Genomic DNA, 24,451 nt, shown 5'->3' with positions numbered 1-24,451 from the left:
CCCGCGAATCGATTTTTAAATTTCTTCGACCCGCCCCGCGGCGGATCAAACGGGGCGGGACCCGCGGGCTGTGACTCAAATTCCCAGGCCTAGCACTGGGTAATGGTAAGATTTGACGCAGAGTGAGGATCATGATTGCCTTCCATGGCTCAGGATGTACTCTCTGAGCTCTGATACCATAAAGGCAGAGCCTAAAACAGAAGAAATACAGAGGAAGTAAACTTTGAATGATACGTTTATTACTTGAATTTTACAGAGTTACAAGAGTTCAGTATATAAAGGAGATGCTGAAGGATCTAGACACACGACAGCTGTGATGTCAGTAGCTGGCAGTCAGCAAAGGAGTATAACGGTTGGATAGAATTGCTGACTGCTTTATCGTACTCCCACAGCCTCCTTGCAGTCTCATGTGTTTTGTAACGACATGAGCTTTGTCTTGTTGCTGAGTTGATGCTGTGGGCTTTCTCAACTGATGATCTCGTGGCCCATTGTGTAAAGAGACATGGGCTGCACTAATATATATGTTATGTTTTCTTTGTTAGACATATTTATGTTTTTTAAAGTAAAATATATTTATGTTTATATACTAAACTTATATTTTATGTTTTAAGATACAATTTTATTTATTTCGAGTAGGATATGGTAAGATTTCAATAAAATAAATAAAAAATAAAAAATTTAGAATAGGTCATAGAAACAATATTGAGGAGGTTCCAATAGAATTTAATATTTATTGTATAATAAATTTTAAAATATGTACTACCTTTTAAAGTATAGCTAATCAAGCATCTTTGGATGTATATTATTGGTCATAAAATTTGAAAATACCATATTAATAAAAATCATTTAAGTAGATTATACAGCACATGGAAATTGTATTTTGGATTGACAAAAGTGTAACATACGGTTATATTCGTAAGATCAAACTAAATATACCGTGTGTATTATATCATGTCTCATGGATTGTATATACAAACTTGTTTCTTCTGATGTTTTACATACATTGTAGATGAAGACCAAACGAATGAAAGATAACTAACACAACAATGGTGTGGTCACCTGATCAGCGGGATATTCATGCTGCGGTTCATACGGTTGCTCATGGTGGTAGTGTTCTTCTTCTCCGCCGTGGCCGCCAGAGAGATCTTCAATTTCGAGAATCTCAACTCTCCGTTTCATCTTCTTCTGCAGCTTTACTGCAATATCCGATGGTCTAAATTGTCCGCAAACAATTATCTTGCGTTCCTTTTTTTCTATTACGTGTGTCTCAACTTCTTCATATATAAAAAAGCATCAAAAATGTATAATAATAGTATTAGTGTCGCTTTTCGTCTAACCATTATACACATAAACTTTAATTTTGATTTCTTACCATTCCTTTTGCTCATATTTTACAAAGTTGTTTCTACTTTTTTTTAACGATTACATGTACCAACCTTTCATATTGATGAGAATCCTTCTTACTTTTCTACAACATGCATTGCAATCCAAGTTAATCCGTATCACAGCACAACATAGCCTCTGCTTTTCACCATCAAACATCAAACCAGACACAAAAAAATAAATATTATTTAACAAAAACGGACAAAAAAACAAACCTTTTCCGACATGGGTAGAAAAAGCAACAATGTTTTATGATATGTTTTTCGTCAGGAGAATAGAGATTTTATGATAAAGTTATATATTAAGCTTTTGGAATCTGATTCTCTAACTTAGGTTGAGCAGAGAAGATACATATAACCCAACTGGTTTTGTTATGTTACTTATGATCATTGAGAAGCATCTAATAATATATCTGCCTTGTTTCTAGATGGTTTCACAAAAACGGGGATAAAAAATGAAATAACCGGTTTAAGAAACGAGCAAACACTCCCCAAAACTGGACTTGCGACCGCACCCACCGCAATTTTTAATTTTCAAGAATATTACGCCAATGCTTCTTGCAGCAATGGAATGCCACATATATACAACAATAAGTCTGTCTGTGTCGACAAAAAATAATACTAACACAGCTTATGTGAAATAGTATTTTTACATTAATAGCATTGAATTTTTTTTAAGCACAAATAGCATTAATTAGTTAGTTAAATATTCTTTGCCCAAAAAAAAAGTTAGTTGAATATTCATCTCATTAACCGAAGCCATAGATGGACGGTCATGTAAATCTGCAACTCCACGTTTGGTTACTATTTAAGGTAATAGGTAGTTGACAAAAAAAAGGTAATAGGTAAAAAACTACTTTTACTTTCTCAAAATTGATGAATTCTTGAAGTCAAATGTTCAAGTCAAGTCATCTTACTTTCTCAAAATAAAATTATATAATTTCGACTTCAGGGTGTAAAGGTTCACAGACCCAAAATATTCTAGTTATCGAGTACTAATTAACAGATGTAAAACATCTAATTTTCTTTTGAACGAAAAAAAAAAATCTAATTAACATTATAAAATGTAAAACATCTAATACTATTATATGGATGTGTCCTATACGAAAGATGAATATAGTCGCATATAGTCTTTTCTATCCTCTATATGAACATCAGCCGAGCCTTAATTGGGTGTAATTTAGGACAAGCGTACAAGAATAAATCTATTCGAGTTTATAAATAACTAGTGTCCTCCCCGTGCTATGCACGGATAAATCTATTATATTTTCAATTTTTGTTATAATTTTAAATTAAAATAATTTTTTAATTTTTACACATCCTATAAATATTTTTACATAGATAATATTGAAGAAAATAGGCTGTTACAGAATATCTGATGTTGTTTTCAAAATAGATTTTTAAAAGGATTTTGTTTTAAAAAGTATACGGATGATATATGTTATCTATATTTAATTCATTCAATTTTTATGTATTTTCCTTACAAATAAATATTTCACAAAATATACCTTTTGTCCTGAATAGAAGTAGTTAAAAAAAACAAAACAAAAAAAATAATAAATTAAGACAGAAAAAACCAATTATTAAAAATAATATCAATATTTTGATGCCACGAAAAACGTGTGAGATATTTCTTATTTTGAACTACGAAAAACCTAACCATCACATGGTGGCCCAGTGGTAAGCGCCAAAGAGGAAGCGCCCTGGGTTCGACATGCGGTGGCCACCGGGGCTAGCGTTAAATCGCAAGAATACGTGGGTTGCCGTCGGCCTCGTGGGATTAGTCTGGGCGAAGCCTGGGACCCCACGGTTATCAAAAAAAAAAAAAAAAAAAAAAAAAAAAAAAACTACGAAAAACCTATTGTTATGGCATTCATCATCCTCTAAACTCCACAAATCCTTATATATATTTTAATGGTTTCCTGTATTTTCCTTCTTTATTTCTATTTTGTTACTGACAATATAAGAAAATTGATAATTTATGCTGATAATGGATTTTGATAATTTACCCCTGTGATAATTTAAATGCATTTTTAACCTGTGTGATAATTTATCTTGATAATTGATTTTTGATAATGCAACTATGTAATGACACACGTTAATTAAGAAAATAATATCTGAAATTTCTTACATTTCTAATTTATCCCACAACTGAAAATTTAAATTCATTTTATTGGTGCATGGTAAGTTGAGAAAAACTACTCCCTCCGTTTCATGTTACATGTCGTTCTATCCTTATACACACAGATTAAGAAAACATTTAATTTTACATATTTCCAAAATAAAAATATTATTACCAATACACCTAACCATGTATCAACCAATAGAAAAATGGAAAAAAAAATATTATCAATAAATTTTGCATTGAAAACCGAAAACGACACTTATTTTGAAACAAAAAATTTCCTCTAGAACGACATATAATTTGAAACAGAGGGAGTATTAATTATTCCTGTGCGATACAAAATCGTGGGTAGTTACTTCATATTTGTCTCTTTTTATTTTTAAATTAATTTAATAGGAGTTTGTATCTATATATATTTATTGATTTCAAATATAGTATAATTACTCAGGTTTTGTGATAAAAAAAAAAGAAAACGTGAGTGAGTAGTTAAAATATACTAACATATATTATGATTTTTAACTTATACACGAAGCCGTTTGAAAATAACTGACACTATTTTTAAATTAATAGAATATGAACATAGATTTCTTAAGAAAAAATAAATCCATTTGAAAAAAAAACTGACACAATTTTAAGATTAAATATGAACATAGATTTCACCATCTTGAGATGGTTGAGCATAGTTGCAGGTTCTTGTCATCTTCTTTAAGATTTGCTCTCTCTATCTATAGAAAATATGTAACAGAGTTTTAAAATATAATTGAGAGAAACAGATTCAAAAACTGATATCTAAATTTATATTATAAGCCAAAGAAAACGCACATTGATAACAATGAAACACAGTATTTCAAAAAAAAAAGAACAATTAAACACTTACTTCTTCCCTCGATAACGTGATGCGGCACTTTGTTTTGATAATTCAACAACAAATGAAAGTAAAAGAGTAGATTCGCGATTTATATAAAAGAGGAGATGAAGAAAACAGTTTCAAAATATGTAAGTTAACGTGGGTTTTGATTTGTGAGAAAAAAAGGAATATAAGTAGTTACAAATTTGGATTGCAGAAAAATAGGATGAAAATAGAAATTTAATTGTTTTTATTTTTTAAAATACTTCTTTCCACGTGACAGAATTTAATTGGCCAAACGATTTGCGCTTTAATATAAAGGGGATGTAAAAGGAAGAGTTGATAAATCAACCCAGTAGCTAAGCTATATTCTAAAAATCAACAAAAAACCCAAAAACATAAGTAATAATTCATAGACATATGATATCTTAAATTCTAACACAAGCTAAAAAAAATACATCTAAACTATTAAATGGGAAGTACAAACTGTATTTAGCCCAAACTTTTCCTAAATATTTACAATTTTATGCCACTCTCCAAAACACATTCGTTTTATTAAAAGGTTTCATGGCATTTCCTACGAAGTCTCAGAAACCTCTAATTGAATCTCTGGTTTATGTATGATAGGAAAATGTGTTGTGCCTCACCGCTATGAAATCCAAGTGACAGAGAAACTAATTAGTTTACCGTAACATCAATTCATCAACAAGCAACAGAGATCTAAATCCAGATCCGATCGAGAAAAAGAAGCAGACATCCACAAAAAGAAAGACAAACCTGAGGTAGCGTGAAATGAGGTTGATGAATTCGCTCCTCTTTTATGATCAACCCAGATAAAACTAGGATAGGAAAAAAAAAACATATGATGGTGCAAACCCTGTCTTATTTGTTAAGTAATTTAGTAAGTTACTTGTGGAAAGTATTTTTTTTTCTATTCCGTTGACATGGTGTTTCTGTCCAACATAGGCTGGTAAGGAAGGTGAACTGGCACATGAGGGAACAATGATTATAACCGGAATCCTGGATTTAAGCGAGAAGGTAAAGGTTTTTATTAGCCGTGCACATATACAAATCTGAATAGATTATGTTCTAAATGAAATGGATTTTTTATGAATATTATGTTCTAAATGAAATGGGTTTCTTATGAATATTTGTTGTATGAGACTGTTAATAGAGGACGACTGACTTACTGATGCTTACTTCCTTATGTCATCATCCAGTTTGGAACATACTTAATTTTTATTGCTTCGAGATTATTTCCACTGGTCTCATTCATATGCTTTCATTTCTTGGAATTTCAGACTTCAGAGTGGTGAGGAAGCTATGCGCCAGTTTAGTTAAAAAAAAAGAGTTAATTCTTCTACATAAGTTTTTGTCTTCTGTTTGTTGGTCAGTGGTGGGCTTGGTCCAGTTCTAATCTAAACTCTAAAAGTCCTTTCGAGTTTTAATGTTTTGTTAGCCTATTTTTTATACATATATATTCTAGCTTTTGTAACTTTTGTTGACATATATAAAGACAAATAAAACACTATATATACTTCTAATTTAGTCAAATGATCTTTAAATTTATGTTTTAATAATCTAAATTCAAATCTTACATATCAAATACATAGATCACTATATAATTGACTAACATTTTGATGATATATAAAGAATTCTAATATCAAATTTTGAAAATAACTTTGTGTACAAGAGTGTTTGATCACAAAATTTTTGAAGCTAATTAAAACTTGTAGAAATACTAAATTATAGTTTGATAATAACTAACAAAACAAAAATGATAAGTAAATATTCAATATGTATATGATATATAAATTAAATCTTTGATAATATTTAAACATGTTATATCATGTGTATCTTTTTAATTCAAGCAATCCTATGTATTTTTAATAAAATAAATATATAATAGGAACTGTCTAATGTAATAATGGTTCAAATTAATAAATTAATTTTTTTATATGCAAGCTTTAAAATTATGAGTTTGGAGTATATAAAATTAAAATATGTCTATATATACCACCAATCACATAAATAACATATACAAAATTGGAAAAAACATTTGCATATCCGTGCAGATCGAACTCTAATTTTTGCTTAGGAGAAAGATCAGCTTCGATAGTACAGCTGTTTAGTTAAGTTAAATAAAAACTATTATACCTATTTTAACTTAAAAGGTCAAATCTTTTGAAGCTAAATCATAAATCCAAATACAATATTCACACAAAGACTCGATCTTCTACCACCTTCAAATAGTTGTGAAATATTAATATAATTATCGAAAATAAATATCCGTGCGGGCGCACGGGTTAAAATCTAATAAAACATTGTTGTCCATGTAGATAACCAAAAAAAAACGAACTGTCAATTTAAACAATTGGTCTTATTTTTAATGTAATAGTAACCAATTTGATGTTTGCCTCGGAAAAAAATTCTAGAAATTTTGTAAATAAAGGGAATACGACTAATTTTTTTTTTTTTTTTTGATCATAAAAACTCAAGAATGATCAGTTGCACATTTTAATAACTCCACATATTGATTCAACAGGTTTCCAAGCTTCATTGACTATGTACGACTAAAAGACAAATGTACAGTCATAGGTACATAACAGAGAATGCTCGATTACTGTTATTGTAAAAACTCAATTCAAAATGTATACTTTTTAGATTGTAACATGTAACCGGTGGCATATGATGCATAATTCCAGAAAATATGAACATGTTTAGAATGTTCACCAAGCGTTAGGAGCATAACACAAAACATAAACATTCAAGATTCAAGATTCAAGGAAACTACATCAATGAGAGAAATGTTTTCAAGACTCAGAAACCAAGGGATAAACATAAGTACCATAGCAGAGAAATTTCAAGTCAACATATACAATTTATAGAATTTAACATAGTTACAGTAATCATCAGCTTAGAATGCAAAATTGAGAAGATGTCATTCACATGTTTACAATGATCACTGAGGGTTAGGAGCCTAAAAGAAAACATAAACAATCAAGTTCAGTGAAAGTACTACCACCATTCTTTCACACATGTTATATATCTACAAGAGATTCCTATAAATGCATCTATTTCATAAAATGAGAGATCTTATAATACATTCAAGCGCCAAACTGAAGAAATTACTGATACTGTTCGAATGATCACTGAGGGTTGAGAGAAGTATAACACAAAACAGAAAAACATTCAGGATTCAAAGAAACTACCACCACGTGTGCAGGAATCTCTCACCTACGTTGATCTAGAAGAAACTCCAAGGTACAATCATTTCACAAGCACCAAACCAAAGCCAATCGAAACATAAACATATACAATTAGAATCTAATATAGTAATCATCATAGCGATGAATGCAAAATTTTGAAGATGTCATTTGATCCCAGAGGGTTAAGAGCATACACAGAACACAAACATTCAATATTCAAAGAAAATAATACCACAATGTGCTGTCTTTCACATATTTTGGTATACAAGAAGACTCTAATAAGATGCATCAGTTTCGCAAAAGGAGAGAACGTATTATACATACAAGCTCCAAACTATAAAGACATTACTAACATTGTTTGGAATGATCACTGGATGTTAGAAGTATAACGCAAATTAAATAGTAATATTCGAAATTAGAAAAAAAAACTACCAACACAATATGCATGAGTCTCTCACCTACCTTGATTTTCAATAGACTCCAACTAACATTAATTTAACAAAACTAGAAAGTATAAACACTGTAAACACACAAAGCAATGCTAGCAATCAATTTCTAGAATCTCACGTACGGATGCTAGACCAATGAAAGAAATATTGACTAGTTAATTTTTTTAAAAACATTTTCAGTTAAAAATGAAGTTTAGATATTCATTTCCAGTTTCTTTCGTTTAATTATATATCACTAAACTACTTTGCAAATTTTCACAAGAGAAAAGGTCAAGGAAAGCATATACCTGAACAAAGCCTTGGCGTCAACGAGATCATGAACAAGCAAGCAAGCACAAACCTAAACAATTGAAACCAGTCTTTACTTACATGTATGTGTCTGGTTCTTATGAATTTTATCAACTAAATAACAAACAAGTTTGAAAAAACACATACATACCTGAGAAATTCAGAAAGTATAATTACAAAGTAGAAACCTGAAACACTTCAAATGAGCACCTTCTGAAGCACATGCATACCTGAGAAAATCATAATTAATTAGTCTTTACTTCACGTTGTGAGTGGAAAATGAGGAATATGATATATTCATATATTTTTCTTTATGACGTTGATCGTGTCTTTTTCTCTATTCAATTAGTCAAATCTTTGCAAAGACTTTATGATATCTGTTTTCAGTTATCACAAAAGAGTCCTTATACTCCGTTCATAGTCTTAGGTTTATGTATATGATAAATTTTTATAAGACTTGGTTCATAGTCTCTGTCTTAATGAGTCTGTTTTTGATTCATATTAACTCCAAAACCAACTCATAGGATTGTTGTGTAAACTTCTTTGAAGCCGTGGGTACTGGTATAGTATAGATTCAGTCTTTCTCAAAGGACTTCTCATAAGCCGCTGGTAGTATTGTTGTCTAAAGACTCTAGCCGTTGGTAAGTTTTATAGTATTTTTGTCTAGTCTTTTTAGTAAGCCATGGGTGTTAATCCATCCAACGTTTCAGTCTTTATCTAAAACCAACTCAACTTTTGGTACATACTTTCTCTCTCTCAAGACTTGGTTTAAGCTGTTGGTCGTTTATACCATCCAACAAGGCAAAAACCAACTCAGATTTTGGATCATACACTCACAGCTGTTGGTCGTTGTCCATCCAACAAAGCTAAACACTGACATGTAGTCTTTGTCAAAATACCTTTTTCGAGGCCTTGTGGTCGTTCTTTGAAGTCTTGTGGTCGTGTTCACCGTACGATAACTCAAAGAGTCTGTAAAGATATGGTTTTTGGTTCATAGTCTCTGTTTTAAGTTGTTGGTCGTGTTCACCATACAACAACCCAAACAACCATAGTTTTGTGTAGAACTTTCCTAAGCCGCGGGTAATTTTTGTCCATCCAACAAGTAATAGGTTTTCCTAAGACCTCTTTAAACCGGTGGTCGTTTTTTTTTCATCCACCGTTAATCGTTTTCACATTCAATAGACTTAGAAGTCTGAAGGGTTCGTAGTTTCCATCTTTAAGACCTTTTATAAGCCGTGGGTAATAGTACTGTCCGAATTGTGCTAAGACTGTCCAAAAACCTTTTGTAGTGCCATGAGTAGTGGTACTGTCTAGATCCAGTCTTTCTCGAAGGAATTTTTTATAAAGCCGTGGGTGGTAGTATTGTCAAGATTCAGTCTTTTGTCTAAAGACTTTTGATAAGGCTGTGGTAGTATTGTTGTCCAAAGACTATCCATAAGCCTTGTGTAACAATCAACTCAAACTTTCATAAGCCATGGGTAGACATTGTCTAGAGACTTTTCATAACACGTTTTCTGCTCAATATTTTGTCTATAGACTTTTAATAAGTTGTGTGTAGCAACCAAGTTAAAGTTCTTGTCTAAAACTTTTCCATAAGCGGTGGGTATAGATACTGTCTAAAGAACCGTCATAGCCCATTTTCAAGTCTAGGTATTTGTTTAAAACCTTTATAAGCCGTAAGCCTTTTGCCTAAAAGACTGTATGGTGTAACTGTTTGTCGTTTTATTCATCCAAACGTTCATAGTCGTCTTTGTGTGTCTAAAGACTTTTCTTTTTCTTTTTTTAAGTTTGGGACTTGTGGGTCGTTTGATCCATCAAATGTCTCATAGTCGTTTTGAAAGCTACGGGACATTTGATCCATCCAACGTTGGATTTCACAGTTTTGTCTAAAAATCTTATTGCAAGCCATAGGTACCATCACAGTCTCTGTCTACAGACTTTTCTTAAGCCGTCTGTTGTTGTTAAGGTAAGCCGTGGGTACATATCACTCAAAGTCTCTGTCTAAAGACTTTTCTTAAACCATCTGATGTTGTTTATGTAAGCCGTGGGTAACTCTAAAGTCTGTCAGTACTTTCCATCTTTTACTTATACATGCACTACCGACCAATAGTTGTTGGGACCAAGATTTAAAAAATTCCGATTGGTATAGGCTTCAGGCAACGGGACAATGTCCCCAAATTAAGAATCTGACAGCACACTATTAGATTAGAGTCTGCCTATGATCTTTTTGGGGGAGTTTGATAAATAACCAAAACAAAGGTTCTCTGTTTTGATAAAAAAAACCAAAGCAGAAAAAGCTCATCTCTTGGATTTGATGAAAACGTTTGAAATTTTTTAATTAAATTTTATGTTTGTTGTTGAATCAAAATAAAAAGAGGAAGTAAAAGAGCTTATCTGTTTTGTTGCTTCAGCTGTTCGGCTCACAGATTCAGACTTATCTTCAGTTGTTATGGCTTCTCCGCACAAAACACACTGAAGAAAAGAAACAAGAAAACATAGAGAGGCTAAAAGTGAGAGACTTTGTTACTTCTACGGTTGCAAACAGCTAAAAGAACAAACTTAGAAACTCAAAACAACCCAAATCTCTGTTTGAATAGTAATCGTTCAATCTGTTCACTATTTATATGATCGATCCTAAGTCCCGAATCCATAATAGAACATCAAATACCCCAAATCTAAAATCACTATCAAACTTAACAAGAGATCAAACTCTAGCAACAGGCAGATAAGTACCTCAACGACGATGGTTTCGAGCGCTTCCATGTAGATTCAACATCACTACAACAAACAAACAAACAAACAACGAACGATTAAGGAAACTTGAAACCCTAACTCACAAAATCGCGAAAACAAGATCATACGAAACCCAAACCGATCGCATCAGTTTCGCGCGAGCCCTAAACAAAAATATAAGGACAAACAAATGCAAAATTCACGATCTAGAGATTAGAGAAATTGAAAAAAGAAAACATACTAATCGAAGAATCTCACCAGTTCGCATCAGGTTCTACATTTTTCACGACTCTCAACGGTCTGGCATATTAGATGGGTTTCAACTATGAGCCTAATAGAGTTTAGAACTAAGGCCCATTAAAAGCTCATTAATTCGAAATTCAAAACCTTAAAATCTACACTCCTTCGTTATCCGTATCTCACAACGTTCCATCTATGCGAGTCTTTACATTCTTCCTTCTTCAGTGGGTAATTCAAACACATGATACCTAACCTAACCACACCGACTAAAACCTTCTAAAAGAAACAATCAGTCTCAATCGAAGATGCAATCTTCTACATAAAAAATGATTTTATATATTGATGAGAATCCTTCTTTCTTTCCTACAACATGTAATTGCAATTCAAATTGATTCGGCCCAGTATGTATCATCTCTGTAGGCCTTTTGGTTAAATTGTGTATTTCCAAATAGTAAGGTCTTAAAGTTAGATGACTATAGACCAACCTGCGATTATAAAGCATGTGTAGTTCGAAACCAGGAAGCCATCTTATAGATGTTACGACGGAGGGTTATGGGACGGGGAGAGTTCATTCGGTTTGAAACTTTTATATAGTTACAAAACACTTTTTTTTAACAACTGTAGTTACGAAACTAAAAGTATACTTTTTATGTAATCAGTGTTATTTGCATTACAACTTATAGGTTCTTATTCTCATAGTATCTTTTATTAGAGAGAATATAAAAATAAAACCATGATAAAAGAAAATATATCCCACTAGATTATGTAATCTAGTGCTTTTGTTAGTGCAAATATTGTGTCATTCATTACCATTTTACATTTATATATTTAAAAAAAAATAGAATTCAGAATTTTATATTTTAATTATGAATAGTGATTTCATATCTGCTGAAAAAATTTGGACATTGTCACACAGACGCGCAAAAATAACTGATCTCAATCTTATATGGGGGTAAAATCTTGATAATACTTTAATTTAACACAGACAAAGGAAGAAAACGATTCAAGATCACCAGAAATATGGATTCTTATAAAACTAACCTAAGCAATTTACTAGACTAACCATTTGATTTCTCTAGTCCTAAAAATCTCAGAAAAACATATAGAGGTCCCTATATCACTAAACAAAGCAAGGCCGCACGCTTTCCACAGAACGCCGTCGTTTAGCTTAACGAAAAACACTCACGAATATTGTTTACTCCGCCGGTAAAGTTTCCGGCCGCCATGAAAACAGGTCACCGGAATCTAAACAAACATCGGAATATTCGAATAGTCCCTCATCCAGATCGAAAGCTCCGAAGCCCGTAACACGCTCCTCAAATCCACATAACTCGCCGACTTCCGACGAATCCGACGACGGAGGAAGAAGCGTAGACGGTGGCGGTGGTGGCGGAGGCGGAGGCAAACCTAGCTCGTCGTCGGAAGCTTCGAAAAGGTATCCGAGATCCGGAAGAGTCTCGCCGGAGCCTTGCTCCGTCGCGGTCGACAGCTCATCCTCGAAGCTTTTCATCAACGAGTCGAGATCCTGAATCTCTGAGTCATGGCCCGAGTCGTCGAACAAATCGTCTTTCAACCGCTTCACGTCGGGCGAGTCGAGGACTAGCTCGTCCAACTCGTGCCTAACTCGTTTCTTAACGACCGAGTCACTCCGTGTTAGTGTCTCGGCTAATAAATCGCTCATAGCTGTTAACCGGTTACGGTTTATTTCCTCCGGTTTATTAGTTGGTACGTTTGTTTTAGAAACCAATGGCAATATCGAAATTAGCGTGAGATGTCTGTGTAGAATCGGAAGAAGGGAAACACGAGATTTTATAGTGGGAGACAAAGAGAGAATAACCATAGAAGCGCGTGACTTCAGACCCGAATATGTGCGCGTGGAAGAGCGAATCGTCTGGGCATCACGGATCTCTTGCTTTTTATATATATAATTTTTTTTTTGTTAATTTTCTTTGGCACTTTTATCGTTTTATCTGTTGCTTTTTTCTTTTTTGCTAATATTGGTTTTAAACTTTCAGGAGTCGCTTTCCAAATTTTAAAGGTTGTATGAACTGGTTTGAATTCGGGCTTGAAGTCCGATACGTTACAGGATGGACATACTCGGTCAATTACGCTATGCGTCAATAAATATTTCTATTTTTATTGTACTTTTGAGTTAAGCTATTGTAAACACATCTTTTTAAAGCAGGGATCTGAATCTGGAATTCTGGGTATCGGACCGGCGTTAAGTATTTCGAGAAACTGGATCTGGATCAATAATATAGCGGATCAATAAACAATAAAATATTACAAGAGCAAAAAATATAAGGAAAAAAGATTAATTTTTTTATTAAAGAAATCAATAAAAATAAATTTATTCTATACTATATATATATAGATAAATAATTAAAAATTAAAACTTTATTTAATATTCAAATTCATTTTTCAAATTTTGTTTCAGGAAATTATTTTCAAATATATTTTAAAATTTATTAAATTATCAAATATTAAGATTTATTAAAATTTTAAATCATAAACCCTCTTCAAAAATCCCCCCATCTAAACTCTAATTTATATTAGTTAATATATATATGTATGTATGTCGGCAAAATAAACAATAGATATAAACATCTTTAAAAACAAAATTATTCGTATGATCACAACTGATCTAACATAAGAGTAATTGATAGTATCAAAACATTATAACGACTATATGACTTATATTAAATTAAAATTTCATTTTTTAGTTAAGTTCTTTTTATTTTATAAAATTATAAAATTTATAAATGTTTATATTTTCTATAAAAATGTAAAATAACTATTTTAATTTATTTTATTTTTAAAATTATCGTACAGAATCCATGTCAGCAAAATTAATTGACATGACATCCACGTTAGCAAAATCATACGATGTAACAGATATATATATATATATATATATTGGCCAGAAAAGTAACTAAAATGTATGTTATCTGAAGTATTCAAAAGTACATATATATTTTTGAACTGTCATATAAATCAGATATGAACTAACCCATCAAAATATATTAGGTATGAAATATTCATTTTCCATTATTTTAAATTATTTTCAACAGTATATTTAAAGAAATTGAATTTGGATCTATATTTCAATATGTTAATTTGTATATATTAATTAAAATAAATTTTAGTATTGCCATTTAAATTTTTAGCATAATATTATATAAAATTAGAAATAATTTGATAGACTACGAGAGGTGAAACCACCTAGTTTTGTAAAACTTAGGACTGGTTTTTGGTGGAAGTACTATGCTTGGCATTATTATTCGGTACTTGTACTTTAAAGCTTTAAATTAAATTTTGATCCGCGCTTTTAAATATAACTAAAAAGATATATACAGACTGACGATGCATTGATATTGGTTCGGATTCGTGTCAAAGACAAAGTATCTATTAAGTATTTTCTTAAACCAACGGTCTCTGATATTCTAGATATTACTCGAGATCTGATAGAGTACTCAAATTACCTGAAACTTTTGTGTATATTAGATATATTTTGATATTTTGAATATGATGTCATACTACTAATATTTTTTTAAATTTTGGGTTTTTGTTTTCGGTTATAGTTTCACGCTTCAAGTAAAATTTCAAATTTAGAAATATATTTTGGGTATTTTGATGAAATTTTAGATACTTTTTGGTTTATCGGGTCAGATTTCATGAGTATTTGAATATTTTTGGGTATTTTTGTTGTGTTTCATGTATTTTAAATATTTTTGGGTATCTAGTTTAATTTTTGTGTATATTAGGTTTTCTGGGATCTCAAATATGTTTTCGGGATTACAAATACTTTTTTAAGTTTTGAGTTTTTGTTTTCGATTATATTTTTTGGTATCGGATAAAATTTCAATTTAAAAAAAAACATTTCAGGTATTCAGAAAAAGAACTTTTTGGTTCTTCATGTCAGATTCATGTAAAAATTTGGGTGTTTTGGGTATTGAAGAATTTTTAGATATTTATTTGGGTTTTCAGATTGTGTTCGAGTATTTTTTTTTTTGAGATTTTCGGGTGTTTAAATTATTTTCCGGGTTCTGAACACCCAAAACCAATCTGGACTTTTTATGTATTCTTATAGGTATTTTCAATTATGGACCAAGACCGACATGAATCTCAGAAAGACAGACCTGAACACGAACCAAAATATTTGAAATACCTAGTTATGTCCAAAAATTTAGAATTCAAAGAACAAAGACCTGAAAGGAATCGATTTGTATCCGCCCCAAAAACTTGAATTGCCAAACCTTCTCTCTCATTGATTTTTTGACCTGCGCTATGGATTATATTTTTTTGAAATAAAATCATATATTTTAATTATTATATATTATTATGTTAAAAAATATTATGGCGAAGAAGAAATTTTCAAAATTATTTAGTTTATGAATTAGTTTATTTGAGATTTTGTATATATATTGTTATGTAATTCTCTTTTAGGCTTGAGTTTTTACTCAGACCCAAAAAAATGAACTGAAACCTACTCAAAAGATACATATTTGGGTTTGGTCCAATTAAGAACAAAAGTGTTATTGGATATCTTTTTTGGACCCGCAAGTCTTTGTTGAGTTCATGTCTTACACGAAAACCCATAGTGTATCCAAAATTACCCAAAATATTTTGTGTACATTAGCTAGTGTATCCAAAAAAAACCCAAATTATTTTGTGTAAATTAGCTATATTTGAGCATTTCAAATATGTTTACAGTATAACGAATAATTTTAATTTTAATTTTAATTATAGTTTCGGGTTTCAGGTACAATTTCAAAATTTTAAAATATAAATTGGGTATTTTTTGGTTCCTCGGATCAAATTTAAAGTTAAATTTTGAATTTTTTTAAGTATACGAATATTTTGGGTATTTATTTGAGTTTTCTGGTATGTTTTTGTGTTTGTGATTTTTTTTTTTGGTTTTTGAGTATTTTTGAGATTTTAGATATTTTAAGTTTTTTTCATGGTATTAAAAATTCGAACCGATCTAGACATGTTATATACCCAGAAAATACATGTGCTTTACATGTATTCATTGAATTATTGATATGTACCCGAAATGAATCAATCCGAACCCGAATCACAAATTTTCAAATACATTATTAGGTCTAAGCATATATTATTATATGAATGTCTCGATATAATTTCGGTTTTGTGATGTATTAGCCGTCGTCTAACATTATAATTGGACATTACAATTCACGTGAATATTAATGTATGATATGGTAACCATATTATTTAATAAAATAAAGGTAATAGTACTAAATAAGAACAATATTCTAAGGATATTATTGTAGATGTATATAGATAATATTCTGATGATATTAATGATACTCTAAATCAGTACCTTATATATAGGAGCTAATATAATTAGAAGATATTTAGAAAGAGTATTTAGTTGGTCTAAGTAGATTAATGAAAGGGTCTAAAACAACTTGTATAAGTCGACTTTTCAAGACTGCTTCCCTTTTATAGTATAGATTATTATGAATTTAGCTTTAACTTTTTATACTGGTCAAAATTTATTTAATTGTAATATAAATTAACTATATTTCATTCAATTCGTCTCATATTTGATAAATATTTACATTTTTTATAAAATAATCTAAAAACTGTAGTTGTTAAATATAACCTATAGTTCAATGTATCATATTATTAAAACAACTAATTTTATTATTGTATTTTTATCGTTTCAGATATATTTAATTCTATTTTAATATTCTAAGATTCTAATTTAAATATGTATATTAAAATATAAATTATTTATAAGTTTTAATATCTTAATATAACTTACAAGACAAACACCTTATTTGAGACTTCTGAGTGAGTAGCCTAAAACCTAATCAACCAACATAACTATCAACTCTGACGGTATTAGGCAACCCATTGGCTTTGCTTTGCTTTGGTAAGGCTAATCTGATTTGCTTCGTGTGTGTTAATAATTTTTCCTCTGGCTCCATGATTTTTAAAGATATTTTCGCGAATGATTTTAGATACCAGCTGATAAGAGTACCTTCTAGAGGTTTGGGCATCTACAAATGTGTAGATTCGTTTGAAGACGTTGGGAACGAAAGTGAAAACAATAAATAAGGTGAAACATGATCTAGACTTATTTAAATAGTTTATCTTGGTTCTCTATATTTTTTTATTCTAAGAAAAAATCTCAGTTTTCTTAATATTTTAACCCAAAAAAAAAACTCAGTTACATATTCTGATTTAGTGAATAGTCATTTGACATAACAACTACGATATAAATAAAACCATAATACAAAATTTGTTATACTTTAGTGATAACTTTTTAATCAACAACAAATTTTGAAAAAAAAACTTGTGATTATCATTGTTCAAAATTGATTATATATATTATATAAATGGTGAAATTACATCAAAATAGACTTTGGACGAAGTGGAACAAAAATTGGAAAAGGCAAATTTCCAAACACCTGTGAAAGTAAGGTGAATAATATTTAGATACTGGGTCTTATTATAGTTAGTTTGTAAATGTTGAACTTTTATTGTAAGAACTAAGTCTGTAAGTTTTTTGAACTAAGTCGGTACTCGCTTTATACAGGTTATTTGATTCGTATCCGTCTTAAAAATTCAAGTATTTAACATTGTCATGTCAAATAACAAGTCAATAAATTTATTGTTCGTAAAGACAAGATAAATATCGAATATCGTTTTCTTTTTCAGTATCTGCCTCTTTACTTGGTACTGATTATTCATTTTATAAAATATTTGTTACTTGCTAAATAATATTTGTGACGTGCAAAATAATATTCATCTTATTTTTGATATTAGTTTAATTCCAATACTATTTTAATAAAGAGTACAGCCCCACTACTAAATAAGATATTAAATTCTTACTCGTTAATCGGCTTAATATTACTTCTTTATATTATGCACAACTTTTTTTCTTTTAAGTAACTTTTATGTTCTTTTTAGTAGAACAAATAAGCAAACTGTCATGTCCATTTCTGATAAAATATTATTTAGTCAGTAAATTCTTAAATACTCAAAAATATTCATAAGTAATTTATAAATACTAGTACATAGCAAGTAATAAAGTGGTGCAAGTAAACTTGTAAGTAAATTATTTTTGTTCTAATACTCAATATAGAAACTATTCGTTTTAAAAAATCAAATACAAATGAGAAATTGTATTACTCGTACAAGATAAGTCAAATATCAATAACAAATAAAATAGTAAATAGTCCTTTTGTGGCCAGCGCTAAAAAGTAATGCAAAATATATAATATAGACATCTAATGGAGAAATAATTTGAAATATACTAAGTTAGATATTTTTTCATCAAAGTTAGACATCATTGTCAAAAATACAATTAATCAAAAATATCTTTAACATCTAAATTTATAGTTTAATGATTATTGTTTAGGGTTAAGTATCTGGATTTGTAAATTTATGTAAATTTATAGATGGTATTTAGAAAAATTATTATTATTTAAAAGTGAAAATTTCAAAAAATATTAAATTTGAGATAAAATTAGATTTACACTCAATTTATAGATATTTGCTGTTTATGTGATAAATGTGTGAAAACAAAGAACACGTAGAATTGTATAACACATCACGTGAGTACTTAAAGCAAATGAAGTACACCCAATCTCCGCACCATGAATCACGCCGGGCCCATTATCGTTAATTTTTTTATTGTTAAAGCATTATCGTTAATGATCATCACCACACCACATCTAATCGATTCAAATTTATTTATTAACAAGACACAAATTGTTTTTAGGAACACAGAACATGAGAAAAATATATATGATCCAACTAAGGTTGGATAGAACATCATACACTAGGGGGTGATTGGTTGAGGATGTAGGAGGTGTGGACAGCCATTTTAATTTCTACAATCCTTTTTTAAACCAATCATGCTTTTTATTTTTAAAATTGAATCTAAAGTCAAAACATTATAAAATGAAATATATTAGTTTTAGAAAGCATTTTCTCTATAGATTTTATTCAGTGCTCTAAAAATTCTCTACATCAAAATAAACTAAAGCCAAAGCTAAAAATCTAAAACATAAATCTTAGAGCAAAAAATAGAAAGCCAAAGCTTCTACCAATCATCCCCTAGATTTGGTATAATTTCATCTCTAATGGAATAACAAAAATGGTGTGTCATACCAAATTTGGTGTAAAATAAATAGTATTAGACCAAATTGAAGTAATACTATTTATCACACCAAATATTTTATATATGTATTTTGTTATGTTTTATTAAATAATATAGTTCAATTATTATTAATCATTTAAAATTTGTAATTAAATATAAACATATTATATTATTTATAAATATATTATATTATTTATATTTTAAATTATTTTAACATAATTAAAATATTTTATTTTAAGTAAGAAAACACTAAGTTATTATTATCATTTTATGTTATAAAATAATATCATAGAAATTTTATGTTTAAAAAAAAAATCACTAAATGATTATTATCAATTATTTTATTTTCGAATATTGATTATAATTTTTATTTAAGTTATATTTAATACTATTAAATTCACCAAACTTTAAAATATTTTTTATTTTTATTTTATAATATAGTTAAACATGTATTACTAACTAATACAAAATTTGTTAGATTATATATTGTTTTTTATGTGTTTTTCATAATTCATATTCTGTAATTTCTAATATAGTATTTTAAATAAAATAAATACATGTATAATATTGTTAAACCAAAATATAAAGGTAAATAAATTTAATAAATATATAATAAGAAAATTTAATAAACATAATATTAAAATGTGATAAGACAATTATTTATCAATTTTAAATAATAAAAATGTAGAAAATTATTAAAACATAAAATATCAAATAATATATAATATATAATATATAATATACAATATTACTTTGGTGTAATATTCTGTGTCATGGTTGGAGATGACAAAAAAAAATTGACACTTAAAAACTAAATTTTGTGTAATTTTAACACCAAATTTGGTGCCGTGGTTAGAGATCTCTCACGAATCATATATCCGGATTTTTTAAAGTATTTGTGATCAAAATTATTTTATCCGAACAATTAATTATCGGATCCGATCCGATTTGTAATCATTTAACTTTCGGCGTTTCGGATATCTGAAATTTTTTAAATTTTGACTGGACATCTAATTTGATCCGTAAAAACAAAAAAAATTATAAACTAAATATTTTAGTTAAAATATTATTATTTCTGACAAATAAAAATTAAATACTTTTTTAAATTTTAATAGACACTTTTAATAAATTTATTAAATAAAAATACTATAAAACTTATATACTGTATAACGGATTGAATATTTTTTTAATATTAGTATTTGTGATTTGTTTTGTTTCTTACGGAATTACGTATTAGTATTTGTTTTGATTCGTAAAGTTATGGATATCCAAATTTTTTGGTTCAAATCGAACTGATTAACAAATAGAATCGAAGTTTACAGATATCTTGTTCGACCCTTTATAAGGTATTTTAAATAATTTTTTGTTATAATATCCATTGTGTGGATGGACCATAACCAAGTACTTAACCAAATACTAGACAAGTCCAACAAGTACAAGAGGAAGTCCAAGGAGGTTTACATCCGGTTTACTTCGGTCCGTCTACATTCCGGTCCGAGATGAGAAGACTCAGTCAACCTCGTTATCATCACCTTGACCAAGTCTTCATGTATGACATCAATGTAGTCAATATAATTAATGTGTGGATTTTATTCCTTGTAAAGCACTTGTAAACTCTTGTATCAAACCACTATATAAAGTGGTGTTGGCTAATGAGAAATACACAACATTCCTCACAATTCACTCTCCACATTTCACACAGATTACAATACGTTATCAGCACGAAAGTGCTCTCCACCTGACAAGTCTCTCTCCACTTGAGCTCTCTTTTCCGGCCATCTTTTCCGGCCAGAAAATCCTAATTCCAGGCGCAACTTTAAACCGCCCTATCTCTTAAACCCCGTGAAGCCAGACGACGATCCACCTATCAATCTGAAGGCCAAGACGAGAAGAATCCATTGCCGAAGACGGCTTGTCGATCCGATCTCTGACGCGTCTTCAATCGCATAAACAATTCGCGCCGCTGACTCATGGTTTTTCGGCCAACTCCTCCACCTCTCTCTCAACTAGCTCATCCGTGGATCAGCTCTCTCTCATGGTGGTCCATTCAGATTCTTGAGGTGTAAAATGGTAAACTAATCTATCCATAAAATCTAAAAACACCATTATATCTGAAAAGAAATCTAGGATCTATATGAATCAATAATGTTAATCTTGTTTCTATGATCCATTGATCCATAAGAAACTTGATTCTGAATTATTTTGAATCCATGAAAGTTATATTTCTCTAAAGGTTCTAAGTATCTCAAAAACAGATTAAAATATCTAAAGATCTATATGAATCTTGATTCTAAGAACTATTTGAATCATAAAATTATTAGAGAAATTCTTAAAACCTTAAAGCCTTAAATTCGGTTGTTCCTTTCTCTCCTAATTCATCCGGCCTTAAATCCGGATTGTCTAAAGGATCAAAACCTATAAACAAATCCTTCGATCATCCGCATCACCAGCTGTTCAAGCAGGTTGTATAAGTCGGCTATCATCACCCTAAGCCAAAATCGATTTGATCCTTTGTGATCAGTCAAAGTCAAAATAAAATCGATGTTAAAAACCAATTGATTGCATATCTTTGACTGTCATTGCTTGCTTTGCTTTGATTTTTATAAATGCATATTTGATTTTAATAAATGCATATTTGACTGAAAATGTTTATAAAGTTTTATAACATATAGTCTTGATTTTAAAATGATATGTCATAAGATAGAATAAATATGCATTAAATCATTTGATCATATAGATTGATAATTGAACCAACCTTGAATAGATTTCATATCATACTGAATATTGATCACATAAGTTGATAGTTAATCTTGATCTTTTACCATGCTTGAAATTGATGATTAAATTATATAGTGATCTTGTTGCATACTTGATATCATCAGTTTAGTAAAAATTTGAATCATCTTGAACCAACTTTGAATGCAATTTTCATATTGTTTAAAATCTGACCATGCATAATTGTCATATTGCTAAGACTGATTTTATGTTTGCATGTCATTGGAAATCCTGATAATAATTCATATAAATTAAAATGGTTCATATTGCTTGCATCTAAATGATTCACACTGCTCGCATACAATTAGACTAAATCGTTTTTCATTTAAACTTAGCATGTTTGCTTTGATTGAAATTATAAACCTGTATAAACGGATCAAACATGGATTAGTAAATTGTTAGATCATTCACATATCATGAACTGATCATTTCCATGCATCTTCTTGTCATATAGTTTTATTAAGGATTAAGCATGCTTGCTTTTATTCATATCATAAACCAGCTTTGAAACCAATTAATAGAAAATCTAATTGAAATTGGTTTAGACATATTCTTGTCTTGGTTTACCCTGTAAAGGGGGGAATGGATCGGTTATTATTTTATGATCTTTGAAAACCAAATATCCTTCGGTTTAAGTTTCATTTCATGATCTTTGAAAATCAAGTATCCTCTTGCATTAAGAATCACATTTATATTATTGGTCCAATGCTTAGGACAGAACATACATCTGATTAGTTCTTGATCCATGCATTTATCATTTGACCATTGTGATTAATTTCATCAATCTTGCTTGATCCCATTTAATAAAATGATGATTGATCCTTATTCAAATCCTAAAGGGCTTGGAAACCCTATACGAAATTATATACATATATATAATCAATCCAGATTTGAATTATAATTAAAAGGATCACTAGATGCAGTGATCAATTGATCATTGTCATACTAGAAATGCTTAAAGCAATTATATTATTTGGGGGAAGCTTTATTAAATTATTATTGAATCATATAAATTAAATCATATAAATTAAGGCTTCTATTGCTTACATAAATTCTTGATGCTTGAAAGCAATGAATATTCAGATGTTGAAAATCATCTTGAAATCTAAATCTTGGTGAATGTATCTAAATTTCTCACTTTTGAGATAGATACAAGGCGATTTTCTTAATCATACGCCATCACCTTACTGAAAGTCTCAATGATTAATATCTCACTATTGAGAATCCTCTGGACCTTTTTGGATAGACCTGAAATCCAGATATGATCATTATATAATGGTGTTATTACCAAAGGTCCTATATGATTTGAGGGACCTAAAGATCCAAGACTATAAGTCTGTGGATGAGTATAACTCGGCTCTATTCATGATAGTCTCAAAGTTGAAACTGTGTGGAAAGACTATCACATATGCTGACATGTTAGAGAAGAAATTCTCTACATTCCACAAGTAATGTTTTGCTTCAGCAATAATACCGAGAAAAGGGTTCCTCAACATATGCAAATTTAATCTCTTGTTTGTTGCTTACTAAGCAAAACAATGAGTTACTCATGAGGAATAGTGAGATGACGCCTCCTGAATTTTAAGGCATTGCCTAAGGCGCATACGGCCACAGAGCCATATGAAAGAGTCAAACCATGGCCATGTGAAAGGCCATGGAAGATGGCAAGGGTGTGCGTGGATATCACCCACAGTCACTCCATAGTCGAGGCTGAGGCCAAGGTTATCAACCTAGCCGTGGGTATAAGTCCGACTTTAATACCCATGCCTCGACCAAATCTGCTTGCCATCAGTGTGGGATGAATAATCATTGGGCCAACCGATGTAGAACTCCCAAACACTTTATTGAACTCTACCAGGAGAGCATAAAGGGATAGAACCCTATGACCCATTGGGTCCATCTAGATGGTGCGAATAATTTCGACCATGAAAATGATGATCAGCTTGAATACGAGACTTCATATTGCCTTAAAGAGGCCAATTAGATTTCGACATCATTTTACTTTGTCTTTGTTCTCTATAGTGGACCAAGCCACATTACATTAAGAGACAAAAGATATTTTTTTATTCAAAGGTCATGGCTAGTCCAACCTCATGATGCCTAAAGGCATGCATCTAAAAATCTATAATGCATTATATTCCACATAAAATCAAAGTGGAATTTATCAAAGTTTCAAAGACATTCATATGAATGGTCTATATATTGAAACTATGGGCAAAGGAAAGAAAGGATTCCTTATGATTTATGGAAATGCCCAAGGCCAAAG

At 30.2% G+C, this 24,451-nt stretch overlaps 2 protein-coding genes and 2 long non-coding RNA genes across 5 annotated transcripts; 1 reads left to right on the top strand and 3 right to left on the bottom strand.

Annotated features, from left to right (window-relative positions):
• Positions 1 to 832: 832 nt before the first annotated feature.
• Positions 833 to 1,854, bottom strand: LOC108810389 (heavy metal-associated isoprenylated plant protein 26-like). The gene is made up of 3 exons (XM_018582503.2): positions 1,599 to 1,854; positions 1,437 to 1,521; positions 833 to 1,274 (listed from the first exon to the last, which is right to left on the bottom strand). The coding sequence occupies exons 1-3, from the start codon at positions 1,608 to 1,610 to the stop codon at positions 1,036 to 1,038; spliced, it is 336 nt and encodes a 111-aa protein (XP_018438005.1). The 5' UTR covers positions 1,611 to 1,854; the 3' UTR covers positions 833 to 1,035.
• Positions 1,855 to 4,753: 2,899 nt separating this feature from the next.
• Positions 4,754 to 10,871, bottom strand: LOC108811992 (uncharacterized). 2 transcript variants are annotated; one of them, XR_001943430.2, is made up of 5 exons: positions 8,452 to 10,871; positions 8,300 to 8,352; positions 5,545 to 5,675; positions 5,132 to 5,374; positions 4,754 to 5,003 (listed from the first exon to the last, which is right to left on the bottom strand). It is a non-coding gene; the product is annotated as an uncharacterized LOC108811992 (long non-coding RNA). The 2 variants fall into 2 exon arrangements; XR_008934984.1 differs by having other exon boundaries at positions 4,754 to 5,374.
• LOC108811993 (uncharacterized) lies at positions 5,035 to 5,851 on the top strand. Its single transcript, XR_001943431.2, has 3 exons — positions 5,035 to 5,136; positions 5,321 to 5,392; positions 5,656 to 5,851. It is a non-coding gene; the product is annotated as an uncharacterized LOC108811993 (long non-coding RNA).
• Positions 10,872 to 12,200: 1,329 nt separating the features above from the next.
• Positions 12,201 to 13,046, bottom strand: LOC108806988 (uncharacterized). The gene has a single exon (XM_018579214.2). The coding sequence runs from the start codon at positions 12,952 to 12,954 to the stop codon at positions 12,469 to 12,471; it is 486 nt and encodes a 161-aa protein (XP_018434716.2). The 5' UTR covers positions 12,955 to 13,046; the 3' UTR covers positions 12,201 to 12,468.
• Positions 13,047 to 24,451: the final 11,405 nt, after the last annotated feature.

Source organism: Raphanus sativus, chromosome 6 (assembly GCF_000801105.2).
Source record: "Raphanus sativus cultivar WK10039 chromosome 6, ASM80110v3, whole genome shotgun sequence".
In the NCBI taxonomy this organism is placed as follows: Eukaryota; Viridiplantae; Streptophyta; class Magnoliopsida; order Brassicales; family Brassicaceae; genus Raphanus; species Raphanus sativus.
Note: the sequence above shows the minus strand (reverse complement) of the source record. Positions and strands in the feature narration are given on the sequence as shown.